Source organism: Helianthus annuus, chromosome 11 (assembly GCF_002127325.2).
Source record: "Helianthus annuus cultivar XRQ/B chromosome 11, HanXRQr2.0-SUNRISE, whole genome shotgun sequence".
Taxonomy (NCBI): domain Eukaryota; kingdom Viridiplantae; phylum Streptophyta; class Magnoliopsida; order Asterales; family Asteraceae; genus Helianthus; species Helianthus annuus.
In genome coordinates this window covers 11,448,100-11,470,511 of record NC_035443.2, presented here as the reverse complement: position 1 = coordinate 11,470,511, position 22,412 = coordinate 11,448,100, and the positions used below count along the sequence as shown (strand labels likewise).

The 22,412-nt window shown below is 39.9% G+C and overlaps 3 protein-coding genes across 5 annotated transcripts; 2 read left to right on the top strand and 1 right to left on the bottom strand.

Annotated features, from left to right (window-relative positions):
* Nucleotides 1-2,259: 2,259 nt before the first annotated feature.
* LOC110890926 (F-box protein GID2-like) lies at nucleotides 2,260-4,984 on the bottom strand. Of its 3 annotated transcripts, XM_035979594.1 has the most exons (3): nucleotides 4,648-4,984; nucleotides 2,771-2,890; nucleotides 2,260-2,701 (listed from the first exon to the last, which is right to left on the bottom strand). In XM_035979594.1, the coding sequence occupies exons 1-3, from the start codon at nucleotides 4,850-4,852 to the stop codon at nucleotides 2,520-2,522; spliced, it is 507 nt and encodes a 168-aa protein (XP_035835487.1). In that variant the 5' UTR covers nucleotides 4,853-4,984; the 3' UTR covers nucleotides 2,260-2,519. The 3 variants fall into 3 exon arrangements, with proteins under 3 accessions (XP_035835487.1, XP_021994262.1, XP_021994263.1); XM_022138570.2 differs by having other exon boundaries at nucleotides 2,265-2,881; nucleotides 4,639-4,979; XM_022138571.2 differs by having other exon boundaries at nucleotides 2,265-2,890; nucleotides 4,648-4,979.
* A 2,793-nt stretch (nucleotides 4,985-7,777) lies between these two features.
* Nucleotides 7,778-13,922, top strand: LOC118483877. Its single transcript, XM_035979593.1, has 4 exons — nucleotides 7,778-8,563; nucleotides 12,022-12,402; nucleotides 12,607-12,856; nucleotides 12,943-13,922. The coding sequence occupies exons 1-4, from the start codon at nucleotides 7,834-7,836 to the stop codon at nucleotides 13,691-13,693; spliced, it is 2,112 nt and encodes a 703-aa protein (XP_035835486.1). The 5' UTR covers nucleotides 7,778-7,833; the 3' UTR covers nucleotides 13,694-13,922.
* Nucleotides 8,855-10,372, top strand: LOC110890925. Its single transcript, XM_022138569.2, has 2 exons — nucleotides 8,855-9,069; nucleotides 9,158-10,372. Exons 1-2 carry the CDS (start codon nucleotides 8,877-8,879, stop codon nucleotides 10,321-10,323), a joined length of 1,359 nt encoding a protein of 452 aa, XP_021994261.2. The 5' UTR covers nucleotides 8,855-8,876; the 3' UTR covers nucleotides 10,324-10,372.
* Nucleotides 13,923-22,412: the final 8,490 nt, after the last annotated feature.

The following is a 22,412-nucleotide window of genomic DNA, read 5'->3' as shown; positions in this document are numbered from 1 at the left end:
GACCTACATCGACACCACACGGTTCGCTAGAATTTAAAATTGAAACTATATGATTTGAATCGGCACCGCACGGTTCATCAGAAATCAAAACGGACACTCTTTTGAATCCACCACACGGTTCGTCGGAAATTAGAACGGAAACTTTATAATTTGAATCGGAATCTCTGTAATGAGTGTTAGATCTAAAGCCATCTTCATTACGAGTGTTAGATTTAAGGAGGTCTAAACAAATTTTCATTAATTATTAATATGATCGAGTTGAATTATAAAGTTTTAGTGTCTATTCATGGCTTATTTAAGCCTTCAAGCTATGAACAAGGAGTATCTCCAATGGATATTAATTAAGTATTTTATTTTTTTACCACAATTGTTTTCTATAATTCTACAATTTGTTTTACATGTAAATCTTTACTTTTATAAAGTTTGAGTTTAAAAAGAAATTACATTTTAGGCCCTTTATTTGTGAAATTTCAAAAAAAAAAAAAAAACCCTCATCAAACAGTTGTTTCTAACTCAGTTAGGCATTTGGATGAAAATGGCAAAAAGTTACAAACGTGGGGGGCTATTTGATACAAAAAAGTCATTTTGAACGAAAATGACAACATACCCAAAACTCAGAGACAATTTTGACAATTAACTCATTATTTAAATTCAATTTTTCGAGTTTAAAGTTTGATTATCTAACAAATATGGTTTGTATACAAATTAATATACTTGAAATAGTCCTTTATAAAGTTTGATTATTTAAAAATATGATTTGTAACAAATTAATATACTTGAAATAATCGTTTAAAAAGTTAGTATCGAAGTTACTTTTTTAACATACGTCTTACATTCCTTATTTTATTTTATTTGTAATTGTGTAAATTTTGTTTCACGATATTCCGACAAATATTTAAAAAAACATAGTTGTATGCTATAGTGAATGCGGGTGCGGTACCGGTGTCGGTGTTATTGGAACTGGTATAAGTATTAGTTTTATAGTTTTGGATCAATGTAAAGCATGTTTGGACATATTTTTTTTGTCATATTGCGATTTTATTTTTGGGTTTACTCTTTAATTTCTATAGATATAAAATACCGTTTATATAATGGTAAAGTTACAGCACGACACAAATCAAATACTTGTTGCGTAGCGCAGGCTATTCCACTAGTTTATTTTAAGTTTCAACTTTACTTCTTAGAGCATTCATATCCCTTTCACCATTTCTACGATATCATTATATTAAAAATCGTTATATTTTCTCTCTTTTTAATTAAATAATATTTTTATAACTTAGTTGTTACATTTTTTTCTTCTGCATTTACAACCACTTTCAAAATATATTAAAAATTATTATAGAGGATAAACAATTTCACCTCAAACATACGGATGAACATGAACAATATTTTTTCTATTCTTTACTAACAACCACTTTTTTATAATATAAAGAACACACTCACAAAATTTGGTCAAAGGGAGGTAAATGCTCAGGTGGGCCGGGGGTTACCATAGTGAAACTTCGGGCAATAGCTTTCCTCTGAAATAGTGGGTGGGCCTACTCACCAACGTTGTTTCTGTTGGCAGTACGTGAGTGGCCTTTTGTCAATGCGTTTGCCTAGATGCCCGGGCTTGTATGGTTTTTGTTACCCGTTCAAATATATATATATATATATATATATACACACACACACATTTAACTCATTTAAATTTTTAATAATACTATTTTTCTTAAATAACTTGCGTTTTTTAATTAAAAACTACATAAGTTGTCTTTAGTTATTTTTCTTATAAATTTTATTAAAACAAAGCCGATTGCAAAGTAAAATATATTCCAATCCTGTATAACTATACCGAATGCTGGTACTGTTACAAACTAACCAATACAAACCGAACAATATCACGGGCAAGATCTGTATCATTAGAGCTGAGATCCATGTTCATTTTATGGTTTTGAGCTGCTATAAAACATGTATCGATATCGTGTTAAGTATATCATCTTTTCTTTGTAGTATAGAGTTTCCCTGCGAAAAATACTAGCTTATAAACTATTTTTTAAAACAAGTAATTTTTTCTTTGTTCTTTTTTTTTTTGGGTGTCGATGGTGTTCCACAAAAGCCAATCGCTTTACTTTACGCCTTTACCCTCTCTACACTCAACCGTTGTCCCCATCCTGTTTGTAGTTTTCCTCATTTCTGCACATCCACCGCTTCTCCTCACTCGACCCCCAACAAATCGTTTACAAAATTAAAAAAAAAAAAAAAAAACTGTCAGTTTATAACACATTTGGAGTCGGTTTGATGCGTTTCAAAATGTTGCCGTTAATTCTTTGTGAAACTGATCACGAAAAACTCAACACAAAGGTTAAATACAATCAATTTCTCATAGTTAAAACCAATGTTTTCAGTGCCGGACCGAACGTCTAACTTATATCGATCATATGATAACAGATTAGATCAGTAGATCAACTACTTAATATTATATAAAATCACAAACAAACACCAAATCCAGAAAAGAACTAAACAATTTAACAATTCGTCTAATTTGATTTCCTGTTACTAGAATTCATCTTCTCATAAAAACGAATTGACAAAAGACACAGAGATAGTTGAACCTCATCTTTACCCCAACGACTTTTCGCAGCGGGAGGCTTCGCCGTACGGGGCTGCTGCGGCGGTAGACACGGCCATACCGACGAGGACCCACATAAAGATAAACCATCTGAGGAGGAAGAAGAAGAAGGCTTAGATAACGGCCATAAATAATGCGAATAAAGTCGCCTAAACCCACCAAGCGCAAGGACTACTGCACGAAACTGGTCGTTGTTGTTATTGCTTCCAATCTTGGCCCAATGTTGCGTGCAAATCAGTTCCCATAATCGCTCGTCCTGAGCCGTCCGATTAAAAAGTTGGGAAAATTACCAAAATAGCCGCTTGACCAGCCATTTTACCAAAATAGCCATTTGACCGGGCTTAATGGACATTCCCATCGAAGTGAACTCTCATTTTTATGCACCTTCAATCCAGCCACAAACAAGCGGACACGTGTCCCTCTTACCTGACCAGGCTTTATGCACCTTCAATGTCAGCCGAGCCGCTACAAGTACAAGCCGAGCCGCTTCATGGCCAAGCCGAGCCGCTTTGCCCCATTCCAAGCCGCTACACCCTGGATCTAAGCCTCTTCAGCATGCCACCTACCCCCAAGCCTTTACATTTGAATTTATGAGCTTTCAACCCATGCCCAAGCCGCTACACCCTGGATCTAAGCCGCTTCAGCATGCCACCTACTCCCAAGCCGTTTCATTTGAATTTATGGGCTTTCAACACATGCCCAAGCCTTTACATGTGTTTTTTATGTATAATTTCGTAAGTATATATAACATCTGGATTTTGCACACATGTGTTTTTTGTCTTCTCGTTATCTTTGTTTGAATACATACTCTGGTCACGTTTAGTTTAATTTTTTTTTCTTTTTTTTTTCGAACAATTACTTTAAAAAAAATATGCACACATCCATAAGACTATATATATTTCGAAACAAATAAAAAAATATTTATTTTCAAACCTATGAATATTAATTTTAACTTACGAACAAGACATTACATTTTTATAAAAAAATAATAGTTTTACATCTTGTGCAGGTTATATTATAAAAAAGTGAGTTTTTTTATAATTTTAACCTATGAATAAAAAAATAATAGTTTTTTTATAATTTTAATAAAATGTATATCAAGACATTCAGGAAAAAAAACTAAAAAATATCGTTTATATAATTTTTTAAATAACTAATCATGATATATATCGGTAATTTATATCGGAAATTTATATATATTTTTATCGGTAATTTATGTATATTTTTTAAAATATTATCTAACTTACATATAAATGTACAGGTTATATTAAAAGTCACCGAACTTATTTGTTGTCTACCATTTTTTGAACCTTTGCATATACACTAACATAACTTATACATATATAGCAATCAAATTGATTTGTTCACATATTTCTTTATTTTGATAAGAGATGAATTAGAAACAATAAACATTATACTTATATCAATATTACACAAAACGGTCATATAAATCCTAAAAATATTACAATATTAAATAATTATGATACCTGCAAATTAATAAAAAGATAAGTAATTTTGAGTAATGTTTATTTGGCCTGAAAACAATAAAAAAATATGGATAGAAAAAGAAACATTGTCCACATCAATATTTAAAAACGATATTTCTTAGTTAAAAGATATAAGCTAGTATGTGTATAAATTTTTTTATATTTTTCTTAGACGGCCTTCATAAAAAAATGGAGAAAAGAGTATTTTGATATTTTTTTGATGTATTTTGATATTTTTTTGATGTTTTTTGAAATTTAAAAAAAAATACTACTGAAGCGGCTCGGCTTGTACTTGTAGCGGCTCGGCTTGTACTTGTGGGGCAGGGGGCGAAGCGGCTCGGCTTGTACTTGTAGCGGCTTGGCTGACATTGAAGGTGCATAAAGCCTGGTCAGGTAAGAGGGACACGTGTCCGCTTGTTTGTGGCTGGATTGAAGGTGCATAAAAATGGGAGTTCACTTCGATGGGAAGGTCCATTAAGCCCGGTCAAATGGCTATTTTCGTAAAATGGCTGGTCAAGCGGCTAGTCTGGTAATTTTCCCTAAAAAGTTTGTTCACGCATCCCACCGCACCTAACGTCCGTGCGTCCACGTGTTTCAGAACTTCGTAGAGCAAATTCTCGTCTAACAGAACACCAACGCTCGTCTCGTCTGCAACGGTCACAGTTTTCGGAATCTGATCTTGCCGGATCTTCTTTTTCATGTTACAAGAATCCATGTAGTTCTGGTCTTCTGAAAGAGTAATTGATCTCTTCATAGGTAGATAGATTATTGAGAGAATTGTGGAAGTGGATTTCTTTTGTCCTTTGTGTCTTGTGTGTTGGTTGGCCTAGAGGTTATATAGAGGAAAGTTTGAGCCTTCGAGGCAGAGGTGTACAAATGGTTTTTTTTTTTTTTTTTTTTTATTATTTCTTTTAACCGGTCCGGTTTTTAATTGAATCGGTTTTTTTGTAAGAGAAAAACCCGGTTTTTGAAAAATCTGATTTGGTTTTTAATTGGTTTTACATGGTGGATGAAATCCAAAAAGTGGCCGAACTCTGAATTAACAACGATTAGATCTTTAATAGCTTGAAAATCTGAACCTGCACGAGTAACAAACCGTTAGGCTCGCCGCAGAGGTGAGAGGGCCACTCTGCGAGCGCCTTCCGGCTTGAGGATAAGTATTTGTTTAGAGAGAGAAAGTAGAGAGAGAATGAGGATGAAAGTTCAGAAAATTATACTTGAGGTGTATTTGGAGAAGATTATTTATACTAGTTGATCTTTCGATGATGTTATTGGGATGGACGCACTTTAGGATATGCGTCCTTTTGTTGGGTGAAGGGACGAACCTGTTTGTTATTGGCCAAGACTTAATTGGGCATCTTGTCCCCTGGTGGGTATACGTTCGTCCGGTCTTCAAAGAGTGGAAACCTGAAGTGGTACTAGTCGATTCGGTTCGGTTAAAACCGGGTTGAGCCAAAAAAATCATGTTTTAACCGGGTTTTTTTAAATCGGTTCCAGAGATCGAAAATACTAAACAGCCTACAAATCAGCGGTTTGGTTTGGGTTGAAATCGGTTTTTAAAAAACTGGTTAAAAACGGTTTTGATTCTAAAATCGGTTTTTTGTACACCACTTTGAGAGGGGTGTGGGTATGGGTTGGTTTAGATTGTTTAGGAAGACAAGTTGGCCAATGAATGGGGTTTGGGAAATTACTATTGTGTCCTTCGTATTTTTGTATTTTATTGACTGGAGGTCAAGTTTAGGTTGTGGACATGTGATAGTGCCATGGTTTGTGGGTTTTGTTTGTATATGCACACTGCCTGCCAGCACCAGCCGTTTGGATACATCCACTCCTTTGTCGTTTTTATTAAATATATATTTTTATTGTTTTTAATTAAATATTTATATTTATTGTTTTTAAATAAATCTACTCCTTTGTCGTTCTTATTAAATATTATATTTATTATTTTTAAATAAACTGGTAGCGTTGTTGATTTACCAACAAGGTTTCGTAACAAGCTAGAGTGTAACCTTCTGCACAAATATTGGTGATGAATGAATTGCTTTTTTGCTGTTAAAAAAAGGGTGTACATATTCAGACACCTTGTTCCCTAAATTCACACCCTTCTATACGCTTCGTATAGGGCTATACGAAGCGTATAGGGTTGCTTTTCCCGACCAACTTCTGCACCTCGTACAACGTCACATCAGTCAACTTATACGGGGAGTCTAGGCCTGTACGAGGGGCCAATACGAAGGCCCTTAGACGCCTCGTATAGACCTATACGAGGCGTCTTGGACTGACCGATTTGACTATGAAGGGACTATGTCTGACATGACTTAAAGGCATACGGGGAGTAAAGACCTATACGAGGCGTCTTTAGCTCCCATAAAATGCAACCTACAGTGCGTTCTTGGTCCACATCCGAGGTTTCAACAAAAAACCACTCACATTCTGTTTGTTTTTTTATTTGTGTTTGCGTTATTATCATTCCGGAGTGTTGAAATGTCATCATATTGGAACGACAACTATATCTTCGGGCAATATTCTAGCGAAAACTGGGGGCACGAAAGCGTTCCGGTAACAGTTATTAGCGTAAATGTTATAATTACTTGTTGTTTTCGTTTATTATTTACTAATGATGATACGGTTGTCTATTTTGGAGGAGTCTGGCATTCCCGATTCTAATGAGCAAGAGGAGGTTGTGTCTAGTATACAAGGAAAACAAAACAGCCCGTTTCTAGATTTGAACAAGCATCCTCCTGTTGATGAAACAGCCCCTGTAGATGACTCATACCCTGCTAGTGGATACGGAGGAGACGGTGGATACGGAGGAGACGGTGGATACGGAGGACACGGTGGAGACGGTGGATACGGAGGAGACGGTGGATACGGAGGACACGGTGGATACGGAGGAGACGGTGGATACGGAGGAGACGGTGGATACGGAGGAGACCGTGGATACGGAGGAGACGGTGGATACGGAGGAGACGGTGGATACGGAGGAGACCGTGGATACGGAGGAGACGGTGGATACGGAGGAGACGGTGGATACGGAGGGGACGGTGGATATGGTGGATACGGTGGATACGGGGGATACGGTGGATACGGAGGAGACGGTGATCATCAGCAATTCATTTCCCCGGGCACTCCTTATGTTCATCAAAACAATTCGGACGTTGGAGGATATGGTGGTTATGGTGGATATGGTAGATATGGTAGTGAAGCACCTCCCATTCTGGACAGTCTGTACTTAAAAAAGACGGTATAAATTACTATTTTATTATTAATATTTTATTATTATTAATTTTATTATTATTATTTTATTATATTATTATTATTATTATATTATTATTATTATTATTATTATTATTATTATTATTATTATTATTATTATTATTATTATTATTATTATTGTCGATGTTACAGGTTTTCAACTCCTTAGATGAACTAAAGAAACGGATACAAGAAATAGCAAATGCGGATGGTTTCGTTATTGTCACCCGTCGATCAAAGAAAATCGGGGGAAGAACCGGGAGGGTATGGCTTGAATGTGATCGTGGTGGTGAGCACCAGAGTACAGCAACACTTAGAAAAGCTGGAAGCAAAAAAACCGGTTGCCCGTTTTACCTGCTGGCTGTCCGAAACCACCCGTATGAAACCTGGGAGATAAAAGACGGAACAATTGAACATAACCACGAACTTTGTGAGGACCTGTCGGCCCACGCGTTTGTGCGAAGGTTTACTCCAAGCGAAATGAAACTGATCGAGCAGCTGACAGCTCAAAACATGGAGCCGCGCAAAATATTTCAAACGATAAGGAAGCAGGACCCCGACAGGTTTCATGTTCAGAAAGACGTTCAAAACGTTGTAGCGAAGATTAGAGCCGAACAAAGACAAGGATTGACTCCCATGCAGTCACTAGAAAATGTGCTGATGAAGAACGACTTTATTTACGAGATCCGGGAAGAACCCGGAACAGAGATCGTAACAGAGATCTTCTTTCTTCATCGGGACTCGAGAGTCTTGTGGCGTGCATTCCCCCACGTCATGATGATCGATGCAACGTACAAGACAAACATATACAATATGCCCTTTATCCAGATTGTTGGTATGACGCCTACCAACAAATCGTTTATTATCGCGCATGCCGTTGTTAGTAAAGAACGGGGTGATAACTTTGTGTGGGTGCTTGAGAGGGTTAAGGCAATGTTGGATGAATGTATGGAGCCACGTGTGATTTTAACGGATAGAGACCTAGCCCTTATGGGCGCGTGTGCTAAAGTATTTCCAGACGCCTCCAGGCTTCTTTGCAGGTGGCACATACAACAGAATGTTATGAAGCACTGCAAGGGTGCCTTCACAGACGACGACTGGAAGAAATTTTTGTCATTCTGGGGTTCATTGATTGAGTCTCCATCCATACCCATCTACGACTACCACTTGCGCAACATGCGAAAGCGACTTGTGGAGTGCAAACGTTCTAGTAAGTTTTTCTAATAACATACGACTCACCTATGCAAATTTTATTAAATTATTTTTACTTTTTAGGAGTCTTCAAATACGTGTACGATAACTGGCTAAAAGACTATAAGGAGATGTTTGTCTTTGCGTGGACTGATAAGAGGCGCAACTTTGGTAATCGTACTACAAACAGAGTTGAGAGCCAACATGCCAACTTAAAGAGATACGTCGAAGATAGGAGCTCGCTGGACCGTATAGTTGGTTGTGTCCGGGATATAGTTGAGACACAGTTCGGTGAAATAAGGAAGACTTTTCGAGAAAGCATCGAAAAAACAATGAAACACCACAAACACCCGATGTTTCAACACCTACTTGGAAAAGTATCCCACAAAGCCCTTGACTTGTTGCATGGAGAGGCAATTAGGAGGCTAGATGTCTTGGAGCGCTTTAATTCATCATGTGGTTGCCAAATGTGGCACAGCTGTGGGTTGCCCTGTGCTTGTAGGATAGAAAAGTACATGCGTGAAGGTAATAATTATTGAACGTCGTACAACACTTGTGTGATATATTTCCTTTCCTTCATTTTACCTAAACAATATTGTTTTTAACCGTGCAGAGCGTCCGATTCAACTCGAAGACATAGACGTCTTCTGGCGGAAACTTAACTTCCAAAGTTGTAAATTGATAGACGACTCCCTTGACGTGGTCGAAGAGCTAGATGTTGTTAGACAACAATTACAGTCGCACCCTCCAGCTCAGCAAAAAAGCCTGCTTTCAAAGATTAAAGCGGTGTTGACTCCAACGAAATCTACCAAGAAACCACCGGTTGTCCAACAAAATACTCGTGGCCGACCAACAACAAAGCAGGTACAAGAAAGGTTGGACGAGGCCTCTCGTATAGATGAAGAATTGAGGAGAAGCTCCTTCGGTGATGCAAACACGTGCTTTGAAGGTTCACGACAAAGTAAGTACGATAAACCTCGCCACAGCTCGTACGTTCCGTCTCAAGCCTCACAACAGTCGGTTATAAGGTCCCAAAAACCCAAAGCGACCCTAAGCCGTTCAAAGAGTTCTAAGAAGAAAGAGACACGAGATGATCACGGTTTTCCTTTAATCATTGGGGACGAGTACGTGGGAATCATCGAACGGTTTAAGTCTGACATTCCGCCAGTGTTCCATCCGTACGTCTCGTGCATACGAGATGTGATGCCGGACGGTCATTGTGGGTTTCGGTCTGTGGCTGTGGGCTTAGGGATGGATCAGAGTTCATGGGGGCGTATTAGAAGGGACCTTGTCCAAGAAATGGATCAGAACGAATCGATCTGGTTCCCAATATTTGAAGCATGGGCTGCAGGTTATTTTTACACGCATCGTCAGGGCCTAATTTGGGATTCAGTGGCCGGTTGTGGGGAGAATCACTGGATGGACTTCCCCTTTGCAGGACTTCTTATTGCACAAACGTACGGTATCGGGGTGCACCTGTTAACGACAACCATGGGTGCGAGTTCCACTTACTTCCCAATACTAAGTCCTCCGGCTAATCAACAACCATTATTCATAACGCTTACACATGTTAACGAGAACCACTTCATACATGTTAAGCTGGAAGGGGATTATCCTATGCCACCAGCACACGGGCTATGGTTGACCCACCGAAGACCCCACACAGAACAATGGGAAGATATGTACTTGCCACGTCTAGAATGGTATACATCGATAATGAATCCTCGACCAAGATCAAACCCCAGTCTTAATTACATAGATAGTTACACGGAAGAATGATTTTTGTAATTAATAGTATTTTTTTGGAATTAATAGAATTTTTTTGTAATTATTAGTATTTTTTTGTAATTATTAGTATTTTTTTTGTAATTATTAGTATTTTTTTATAATTATTAGTATTTTTTTTGTAATTAATAGTATTTTTTTTGGAATTAATAGTGTAACTTTGTAATTAATAGTATTTTTTTTGTAATGAATAATATTTTTTGGAATTAATAGTATTTTTTTAAATTTTTCTACAAAAAAAAAACTATACGCTTCGTATAGAACTAGACTCCTCGTATAATATTGCACAAAAGACCATTTAGCCCCTGATAGGCCCCCAATAGAGGCTTATTCCAGGGGCTCAAAGGTAATTTTACACCAACCAGACGCCTCGTACAGACCTGTACGGGGCGTCTATTTGAGCGGGATTTTGAAAATTCAATTTTTGAATTTCTGAAATTCAAAATTTGAATTTTTTGAAAGTAGACGCTTCGTACAGACCTGTACGGGGCGTCTCTTTGAGCGGTTTAAATTTGAATTTTGAATTTGAATTTTGAAAATCATTTTAGTTAATTACTATTTTACCCCTGATATGCCCCCAGTATAGCCACTTAGCAGGGGCTAAAAGGTAATTTCAAAATTGTACGACTCGTACAGACCTGTACGAGGAGTACAGTTGAGGCGGTTACTTTTTGCCATTTCTTTTTTTAATTAATAAAATGTATTATTAAATTACCATTATGCCCCTGTTTACCCCTTAGTATAGCCTTTTTTCAGGGGCAAAATGGTAATTAACCATTCCAGAAATATCTTTTTGGAATGGTTAATTACCATTTTGCCCCTGATAAAAGGCTATACTAAGGGTAAAACAGGGGCAAAAATGTCATTTAGCAAAAAGCATAGACGCCTCGTATAGCTCTATACGAGGCGTCTAGGCTTCGTATAACACAGGGGGGGGCCTAGACGACACAGATCACACACACAAACAAAAACACACACATATACGGTGCATTCGGATCTATACGCCTCGTACGTATTTCAACCGTATTTTTGAAGAATCGAAGCATCACCGGTACGTATTTCATCCCGTAGTTAAGTATTTTTGTCTCGTTTATGCCTTTAGACCGTAGGTTTGCCCTAAAAGTTGAATTTGGTTGGGTTTTGGGGGTTTGATGTTGATGATGATGAAGAACTTGTGGAACAGGACGCTGAGTATAGCCCTATACGAGGGCTATACGAGGGTCTGTTTTTTTTTTTTTTTTTATTAATTATATTATTATTATTATTTATTAATTATTATTAAATATTATTATTATTTATTAATTATATTATTAAATATTATTATTATTATTATTATTTATTAATTATTATTATTAAAAACATTATTATTAATATTATTATTATTTATTTATTTATTTATTTATTTATTTATATTATTATTATTATTAATTATTGTTATTGTTATTAATATTATTATTTATTATTTATTTATTTATATTATTATTATTATTAATTATTGTTATTGTTATTAATATTATTATTTATTATTTATTATTTATTATTATTAATTATTGTTATTGTTATTAATATTATTATTTATTATTTATTATTTATTATTATTAATTATTGTTATTGTTATTAATATTATTATTTATTATTTATTATTTATTATTTATTATTTATTAATATTATTATTATTGTATACGTATACAGTATTTATTATGGAGGACGATCTGATGCCGGGCGATGACATTCACATAGAGCCGGTTCAGCAGGGTCCACGACGGAGACAGCGACCGCCTGTGGATACGTTGCAGGGGCATCCCTATCTAGAGTTTCCCGACGGCACTGACGCCGCCCGTCATTGCCAGAAGCTTAGGAGGATGCACGTTGGATCGCATGCATCGATCGACTGGGATGCGATGGAGGAGATTGCTGAGACGCCGAGAGTGCGTCGGTTTATACCTATCGATTCCCCGTGGCATCGTCTTTTTGATTTGGCGCACACGCCGACCTACAGGGAGCTGCTGGTCGAGTTCATTTCGTCATTCACATTTCACCCTCCTGGGGAGCCAGTGCCGATTCCGTACCCAGGTGAATGTTATTGATATTTATTTATTTATTTATTAATATTATTTATTTATTAATATTATTTATTTATTTATTTATTTATTTATTTATTTCTTTATATTATTATTATTATTATTATTATTAATTATTGTTATTGTTATTAATATTATTATTATTTATTATTTATTATTTATTATTATATTGTTTTATTTATGATTCCGTACCCAGGTGCTCCCCCTCCGCCTGAGGTTTCTTTCAGGCTTGCTGGCGTTCAGCGTTCGATGACGCTAGCAGAGTTTGCGGTGCGCTCTGGTTTATACATGCAGGAGGAGATCGAGACTGAGATCTACACAGCGGGGCTAGTGGTGGTTGAAAAACCCACTCTTGTTGGGTTTTGGCAGGTGATTGCGGGGGCGGATCATTGGGAGCATGACAAGTCGAAGGGGAGGGTGTCGTTTGTTAGCGACCCACTATACAGGTATGTACGTTTATTATTGCAATTATTGTGATTATATGCACTGTTTATTAATCTCTGTTTTTGTATTTCGCTAACACTATCTGCAGGTATCTGCACCATTTGCTCGCCACTTCTATATCAGCGCGCGGCTACAGCCGTGAGTGGTGTACGACCACAGATCTTTTTTTCCTATATTGTTTGTTGTATAGGAGGCCGTGCGCGCTAGCACACGGTCTAGCCCAGTACTTCGCCTCCGGCCATCACCGGCAGGAGCGCGGATTTTTGTATGGCGGGGCGTACGTGACCGTCATTGCCCGTTCATTTGGCCTCGTACCACATCAGGACCCACATCTACGGACGCCGGCCATCATGCCGACGCGGATGGGTATGCCGTCGCTATGGGGGATGAGGGTTATCAAGAGGTTCCCGGTTGGCCCGCGGTTTAAAAACCGCGAGGGGGGCGTATGGAGAGAGGAGGACCTACCAGAGCATTTCGAGGACGTTCATCCTCCTGCAGATCCTGCTGATGTAGTGCCCGTGGAGGACCCTCCGGAGGATCTAGACGGTGCAGCGGGGCCACAGCCACCGCCACCTGCCGGGGCACCTCAGTTTCCACGTCACGCTATTCGAGGTGGTGCCCCAGGAGCTGCACTACATCCGGATGTACTAGCCAGGCTTGACAGGCTCGACGATTTGGTAGGTTGGTTGGTACGGGCGGAGCAGGATAGACGAGAGAGAGAGGGATTACCCCCGATACCGCTTCCACCGGTTCGAGCACCACATCAGCAGCAGCAGCCGCAGCAGCAGCACCAGCCGCAGCAGCAGCATCAGGATTCAGATTCGGATTTGGATGCATAGACCTGTTGTTGTTTTTATTGTTATTGTGGATGTACAAACTTATCTTCTATATTTTTGTTATGGATGTAAACAGTTATCTTATATATGTCATATTTATGTTTGTTTTCAGTTATTCGGTTACTCAATGATTGTTCTCTTAAATTTAGATAATACGGAAACAATATAACCCCTGAATATAATACGGAAACAATATTTGAAAGAAATAAAATTTTAATCGAAAGAATAATATTTAAAAAAGTAAAATGTTAAAAACAATATAATATATTTAAAGAGCCGATTTTTAAAATAGTTGATTTAATCGACGCTGAAACAAAAATTTTTTTTAAACTTTTTATAGTGTAAAAAACAAAAAAAAACAAAACTTTTTTAAAAATAAAAAAAAACGATTTTTAAAGGCAAATAGTTAATTTTTAAAAAACAACAACTTTTTATAGTGTAAAAAAGAAAAAAAAAACTTTTTTTAAAACCTAAAAAAATTTCATCAAAAAAACACATCTTCAAAAACCATCCAAAAAACCAACCCAAAACCCACCAAAACACCCCTCATTTCAGCCAAAAAAAAATACCAAACAGAGACGCCTCGTATAGCCCCATACCCTGCGTATAGGGTTCCTTAAACAACGTGCCTGACACCCTCTGTACACCCATCGAATTCAGTGCATGGACGCCTCGTATAGGTCTATACGAGGCGTCTAGGTTTGCAAAAGTGTGGATTTAGGCGCAGTGGGTGTCCGGATAGGCGGAGCCTAAAAAAATTACAGAGTAAACAAATAGACTTAGAAATACTTTTTGATCAAATATAAAACATATTACTTTACATCCAACCAACTATAAAGAAAATATAAAATAACAACCTAAATATAAAACATATTACTTTACATCCAACCAACTATAAAGAAAATATAAAATAACAACCTAAATAATATCTATTATATTGAATTTTTATAATTATGTTAACGAGCAATCGATTCTTTTTTTAGTCTTTTTTTTCCAAAGTGCTGATATAACTCTCATAAATAAAAATGCTAATACAATTCACATATGTGTTAAAATCAATTATCTTTTTTAATTTACAAGCGCTAATATAATTCAAAAATGTTACTTTTGGTATGTGTTAGTTTAACTTTTTTAAATGCTAAGATTTATTCTCACGGTTTTTAGGATAGATATGATTTGTACCGTAAACATCTCTAGCATTTACCGGTTCAATTACGAAGTAAAAAAAAAAATAAGTTTTATTTTTCAAAAAAAAAAAAAACAATCTTGATAGTTAAGAGGTGTGATCCACAACAAAAAAAAATTAAAAATTTAAGCATTACATCATGTAAATTGTAATGCATTTATTCTGGTAGCTATAGGTTTTATTGTTAAAAAAATTAAGGAGTACAAAAATACCAGCCAATTCACCGGCCAGTGGTCCAAATCCATGCAAATTGAATCGGCACAGGGTTTGATTTCCATCCAACCAGCCTGAGCTTAAAGGTAATACTCATCCAATTCAATTTTCAAACACCCTATTAGACCATTAGAAGTAGTCAACATGCGAATGGGCAAAATTCGTTATGTGACGTACACGTTAGTATGGATAAAATTACTCCGAACATGGTCTAGTGGTGTGAAATGTGTGAATGAAACAAAACCACCCAACACATCTCTCACCCCTTCTCTCTCTCTCTCTCTCTCTCTCTTGTACCCCATTTGTATAGAAGGTGTTTTTGTGCTTTAAAGTGTTATACATGTAGATAAAATGGTTGTACATTAAATCATATATAAACCTTATTTATCAATATATTTGGGGGCTAGGGATGCTAAAAGCCTATATATATATATATATGTCACACCCTCAAAATCCACATGCGGAGTACCACCGCTTGGAGGCGCGACTTACCAGGATCCAGCCACCAATTATACTGAGCAATTTAATTAATAACATAAGTAATACTCACCAACCGCAGGGTTAGCAAATATCATAGTCAAAGTTCAAAAGTTTTAAGTTCAAGTAGTAGTTCAGATAAGTAGCGGAAGCATAGACAAAATAGTTTAAAACAAGATTCTTAGTTCAAGTTTGTTTAGAACCCAACACACGGGTTAGACGACCACTACACATCCACAAGCTGCAAGCTCCTGAGTCACTGGGTACCTGCAAAGCATGCAGTAGGGTATCAACATAATGTTGGCGAGTCCACGAGGTGTCAAGTTTTAGTTTTTGAAAACGTAGGTTGTTTAGATAAAGCATTTATAATCACGTTATGGGGAGCTACCCCATCTGTAAGCTCACTAAACTGTAAATACCGAAACTGTTGACGGGAAGTTGTTGTGCCCCGAGTCAATGTCTATCGTCATTGACCAAGATGCAAGGTCTACTAGTTCACGCCCGATCCCCCCGGTCACGGTGTGAGGTTGTCAAACCTAATAGCGCTATCAACTAATAACCCGTTCGCCCCCGGCGATTAATCGGTACTTGTAATCAGGGACTTAAAGTGATAGAGTTTCGTTTAGCTTGGCTAGTTGTGATTTATAAATAGTATCCAAACGTATCTCCCCCGGAGATAGTAAGTTAAAAGTACCCATTCGTATTTCCCCCGGAAATAATAGTTCAAAAGTATTTTTCCCAAAGTTGGCAGTTTGTCTGTGTCCCTCCCTGGGACGCATGCTTTTAGTGTGTGAACTCACCTTGGGTTGCTCGGCAGATTAGGTTACTTGTCAAGCACGCTGGTCACCACGTCCGGTTGGTGAAAAGGCACCGAGTCAAGGAAGAAAGTGAGAAAATGAAGTGTCCGAGTGATGATGATGAGCTTGACCGAGGTTCCTTGTTGTTGCCGATTGAATCCGAGAGAGAGAAGGAGGTGAGCTTGATTGTTAGGGTTTTAGTGAGAGAGAATGAAGGAATGTGTGTGTGTGTGGGAGTGAGTGTGGGAGAATGATGGAAAATGAGGAATGGTTGGCTTGGGCATGGGTTTTATACCCGTTCTAAGGTCGGTACACCCTAATGGGTTCCGAGTGGGATCAAGGGAGGGGTGCGGCCCAACTGTTCACTCGAGACCAAGCGGTCTCGAGTCGGGCCCTTGTGTCTCGGCTCACGCATAGATATTTTATACATACATACATACATACAACACATAGCATAACAAGATAATCACAACTTTCATTTAATAATTCGTACGTACACAATGCTAATACAAGAGGGTTTCTCGGGAAAACCTAGAGTGTCACATTATCCCCAAGTTTTAAGAACTTTCGTCCCGAAAGTTAAGGCAGCCACTGTCAAGCTAGTATGAGTGCGAACGTTTCAACGGGGTGTCACATCACCCCCCGTTAGTTTGGAATTTCGTCCCGAAATTCAGTTGTAGCTTCAGTGCTGGGGGTTTCGTTTGGGAACAACTGGGGATACTTGCACTTCATATGGTCTTCCCGCTCCCAGGTAAACTCTGGGCCACGTCGCGAGTTCCAACGAACTCGCCCGAGAGGTATCTGGCTACGTTTGAGGGTTTTGATTTCTCGATCCGTGATCTCAATCGGTTCCTCAGTAAAGTGTAGCTGTTCGTCAATAGTGAGTTCCTTGAAGGGAATGATGAGTGTTTCATCTGACAGACACTTCTTCAGATTAGACACGTGAAAAACATTGTGCACCGCACTCAACTCTTCAGGCAAATTCAATCTATAAGCAACCTTACCGATCCTCTCGGTAATTTCGAATGGTCCAACATATCACGGATTCAGCTTGCCCCGCTTACCAAAACGAACCACACCCTTCCAGGGTGAGACTTTAAGTAGAACCCGGTCCCCGACCTGGAATTCTAGAGGTTTCCTACGCTTATCAGCATAGCTTTTCTGACGGTCACGAGCTGCCGTCATGCGTTGTCTGATCTGGGCAATCTTCTCCGTTGTGTCTACCACCAGTTCTGGGCCTGTGATCTGGCTATCACCAACTTCCGCCCAGCAAAGAGGTGATCGACATTTACGACCGTACAATGCCTCAAAGGGTGCTGCCTGAATGCTGGTGTGGTAGCTGTTGTTGTAGGAGAATTCCACTAGCGGTAGATGCTTCTCCCAATTCTTGCCAAAATCGATCACACATGCCCTAAGCATGTCTTCCAGGGTTCGAATGGTGCGTTCCGACTGCCCATCCGTTTGTGGGTGATAAGCGGTGCTCATTTCCAATCGCGAGCCAAAGGATTTGTGCATAGCTTGCCACAACTCCGAAGTAAAACGAGCGTCTCGGTCGGAAATAATGGAGGTTGGCACCCCGTGCCTCGAAACCACTTCCTTTAAGTACACGTCTGCCAAGGTAGAAAACTTATCTGTTTCCTTAATAGCCAAAAAGTGTGCAGACTTGGTCAATCGGTCTACTATCACCCAAATAGTGTCATTCCCGCGTTGGGACCTAGGTAGGCCAGTGACGAAATCCATGGAAATTTGCTCCCATTTCCATTTCGGGATTTCTGGTTGTTGGAGTAGGCCTGCTGGTTTCTGGTACTCTGTCTCGACTCTTGCGCAAGTCAAACATTTGCTGACATATGTTGCTATGTGGGCTTTCATGCCAGGCCACCAATACGTAGTCCTTAAGTCGTGGTACATCTTATCCGAACCAGGATGTACTGAGTAACGGGACTTATGGGCTTTGTCCATCAAAAGTTCACGTAGATCTCCATAGAGTGGAACCTAAATGCGCCCTGTCACATAGTAAGCGCCATCTTCTTTTTGTTCTAATCGTTGCCTCGATCCTCGCAGGGACTCAGCCCTGATGTTCTCCGGTTTCAGAGCTTCAACCTGAGCATTTCGAATCTGAGTAGGGAGGTTAGACTGGATGGTAAGTTGTAGCGCTCGCACGCGCTTGGGTGCAGTGTCCTTTCGGCTGAGGGCGTCTGCCACGACATTGGCCTTCCCCGGATGGTACTTGATTGCGCATTCGTAATCATTTAAGAGTTCGACCCATCGACGTTGTCGCATGTTTAATTCCTTTTGCTTGAAGATTTGCTCGAGACTCCTGTGATCGGTGTAAATAGTGCACTTGGTACCGTACAGGTAATGTCTCCATATCTTAAGAGCAAAAACCACTGCTCCCAGTTCCAAGTCGTGCGTGGTGTAGTTCCTTTCGTGAGTCTTAAGTTGTCGAGAAGCGTAGGCAATAACCTTCTCGCGTTGCATCAACACGCAACCGAGTCCATGAATAGACGCATCGCAGTAAACCACAAAGTCGTCGGTACCTTCAGGTAACGAGAGAATAGGAGCACTACAGAGGTTATCCTTTAGCTTCTAAAATGCGGATTCCTGAGCTTCATTCCATTTGTAAGCAATACCCTTCTGAGTGAGAGTCGTGAGGGGCTGGGCAATCTTCGAAAATCCCTTGATAAATCTACGATAGTATCCTGCCAATCCCAAGAATTGGCGAACTTCGGTCGGAGTTTTAGGTGTAGGCCAGTTCTTTATAGAGTCGATCTTAGCTGGGTCGACGTGAATTCCGTCCCTATTGACCACGTGCCCAAGGAAATGGACCTCTCGAAGCCAGAAGTCACATTTCGAGAACTTGGCGTACAGTTGCTCATTGCGAAGGAGTTCGAGAATAAGATGCAAATGTTGTTCATGCTCCTCTTGACTTTTCGAGTAGATCAGGATGTCGTCGATAAACATAATTACGAATTTGTCGAGCTAAGGCTTGCACACTCGGTTCATGAGATCCACGAATACCGCAGGCGCGTTAGTCATTCCAAAGGGCATGACAAGGAATTCGTAATGACCATAACGAGTTCTGAATGCAGTTTTGGAGATGTCTTCATTACGGACTCTTAGCTGATGATAGCCTGATCGTAGGTCAATCTTAGAGTAGTAGCTCGATCCTTGCAACTGATCGAATAGATCGTCGATACGTGGGAGAGGGTAGCGATTCTTGATGGTAACTTTGTTCAGCTCACGATAGTCAATGCACATTCGGAATGTGCCATCCTTCTTCTTAACAAAGAGCACTGGTGCTCCCCAGGGTGACGAACTAGGACGGATAAATCCTTTATCCAATAGTTCCTGTAGTTGCGTAGAGAGTTCCTTCAGCTCTGCGGGGGCTAGTCGATAAGGCGCACGAGCTATGGGCGTTGCTCCGGGAGCTAGCTCGATTTGGAATTCGACCTGACGGTTGGGAGGGAGTCCAGGTAGTTCTTCAGGAAATACCTCGGGGTAGTCGCGTACCACTGGAAAATCTTCAATCCTCTTTTCCTTTTCCTGCGTGTTGGTGACAAGTGCTAAGACAGCGGTGTGCCCCTTTCATAAACACTTTTAGGCTTTCAAGAACAAGATGATGCCTGTGACTTCTCCGCCTTTGTCAACTTGTACGATGAGGGGTTTGCCAGAGCGGCGGGGGATGCGAACCATTTTCTCTTAACAGAGGGTTTCAGCGCGATGTTTGGATAACCAATCCATACCGATGACGACGTCGAAGCTTCCAAGAACGATAGGGAAAAGATCGATGCCATAGGTCTGACCAGACAGTACTAGTTTGCAGTTGCTGATAACATGTGAGGCCTCGATGTTTCTACCATTAGCTAACTCGACGATATGCTTGGAACTTAATAACACAGGCGGGTGCTTAAGTTTCTTACTAATACGTAGGGATACATAACTAGCATTGGCTCCGGAATCAAATAATACAGAAACATAGTGATCATCGAGTAGGAACTTACCCGCCACGACATTGGGGTCATTCCTTGCTTCTCCAGCTCCAATAACAAAAGCCCTTCCTCTTGCACCATTCCCAGCATTGTTGTTGTTTTGATCGTTGTTTCCAGCTCCCTGATTGTTGTTGCGGTTCTGGTTCAGTTCAGGGCAATTCTTCTTAATGTGCCCCTCAGCTCCACACTGGAAACAACCCTTGACGTTCCCATGATGCTGCTGCTGGTTCTGCCCTGCGGGACGTGGACTCCTACAGTCCTTGGCCTCATGCCCCATCTTGTTACATCGCTGACACTGAACTTTCCCACAAGGCCCACTGTGGTGTCGATTGCACTTGTTGCACTTGGGGTGGTTCCCACGATAGCCACCCTGTTGTTGAGGGCCCTTGTTGTTTTTGGTTTTCCTTTGCTGGGTCGGGGCCTGAGTGGGGTTAGCATCCTTGCTTTGATTTCCTTCCCACTTACGCTTGTTATCACTAGAAGTTCCAGCAGTAGCACTTAGGGATGAGCATATCGGTATCCGATACCGAACCGATACCGATACCGATACCGCCTAATACCGATCCCGAATTTCACCCAAACTAGGCACCAATACCGATACCGAAACATGTCGGTTAGGTATCGGTACGGTACGGTATCGGTTTATACCGTATTTTGAGGGTCGGTATCGGTATAATACCGATGCCGTACCGTACCGATACCGAAAACGCCAAAAAGTAGATACCGATCGGGATCGGGATCGGTACGGGATCGGTATGGGATCGGTATTCGGTGGCATATGCTCATCCCTAGTAGCACTGATCCTTTTGGGCAACTTGCCCTGTTCCACGGCCTGATCAGTGAGTTTGTGAGCAAGACGAACGACCGGCTGAATGGTATTGAGGTTGGCTGCAGTCACATGGCTTCGGATTTCTGGAGCCAAACCCTTGATGTACAATTCGATTCTTCGATACATAGGTCGAGACATGTTTGGGCAAAGAGCAACATAGTCGTTGGACTGTTTGGTGTATGCCTCGATCTCTGATCCAACCATCTTGAGCTCAAAGTACTCGTTTTCGAGCTTGTGGATGTCATCCCTATGACAATACTCTTCCTTAATCATGTCCTTGAAATCTTCCCACGCAGTAGCATTAGCAGTTTCCAAACCAAACATCTGAATTTGCGCCTTCCACCAAGAAAGCGCGTTTCCTTCAAGCGTACCAGTAGCAAACTTCACCCAATTTGCAGAGGGACACTCACAGACAGCAAAAGACGGCTTCAACTTTCTCAATCCAGTGTAGAAGACCTATGACACCCTCTATGCCATTGAAAGGGAGAGGTTTGCAATCCATGAAGGTTTTGAAAGTACAAACATGTGGTTGCGCAGGCGCGTGCTGACCTGTTGTGAGAAGCGAAGCGAATAGGTTTAGGGGTGAAAAGACGATGCGGCGGTAGGATCTAAACATCCTAAAATAACGAGTTTACCTCCAGGGTGAGCTGCGAAAGCTGCAGCCACCGTGTTAAGCAGGTTAGTGAATTGAGCCTGAGTCATGTTAATGTTTCCTCTTCCACGTCCACTCATTGTCTTCATAATCAGAAAACATAGTATGAGTGTGATGTCGTAATGTAGCGAGAATGAGATAGAAGAGGGAGGTGTATCTATCTAACTAGGCACACTAGTACGTATAGCAGAACAGAAAGCATAAAGCAAGCAAGCAAGTAAACACTAGTCCGAGCTATAAGGTCCAATGTGTTGAGTCTTGCACTTGGAGTGTAGTGTCGTCACGAGTCACGTGTTATAGTCTGGTTTTTCTCAAAAAGATTTCCCCTTTTTAAAACCAAGTTCACTATAACCAATGGCTCTGATACTAATCTGTCATACCCCCAAAATTCACATGCGGAGTACCACCGCTTGGAGGCGTGACTGACCAGGATCCAGCCACCAATTATACTGAGCAATTTAATTAATAACATAACTAATACTCACCAACCACAGGGTTAGCAAATATCATAGTCAAAGTTCAAAAGTTTTAAGTTCAAGTAGTAGTTCAGATAAGTAGCGGAAGCATAGACAAAATAGT

Coding starts and splice junctions, on each gene's coding strand:
- LOC110890926 (XM_022138570.2), bottom strand. CDS start 4,852: ATGAAGAGATCAATTACTCTTTCAGAAGACCAGAACTACATGGATTCT. Junction 2,882..4,638: donor ATGCGTGAACAAACTTTTTA/GGGAAAATTACC, acceptor CCCAACTTTTTA/ATCGGACGGCTCAGGACGAG.
- LOC118483877 (XM_035979593.1), top strand. CDS start 7,834: ATGAAACTGATCGAGCAGCTGACAGCTCAAAACATGGAGCCGCGCAAA. Junction 12,403..12,606: donor AGTGCCGATTCCGTACCCAG/GTGAATGTTATT, acceptor TTCCGTACCCAG/GTGCTCCCCCTCCGCCTGAG. Junction 12,857..12,942: donor GTTAGCGACCCACTATACAG/GTATGTACGTTT, acceptor CACTATCTGCAG/GTATCTGCACCATTTGCTCG.
- LOC110890925 (XM_022138569.2), top strand. CDS start 8,877: ATGAAACACCACAAACACCCGATGTTTCAACACCTACTTGGAAAAGTA. Junction 9,070..9,157: donor AGAAAAGTACATGCGTGAAG/GTAATAATTATT, acceptor TTAACCGTGCAG/AGCGTCCGATTCAACTCGAA.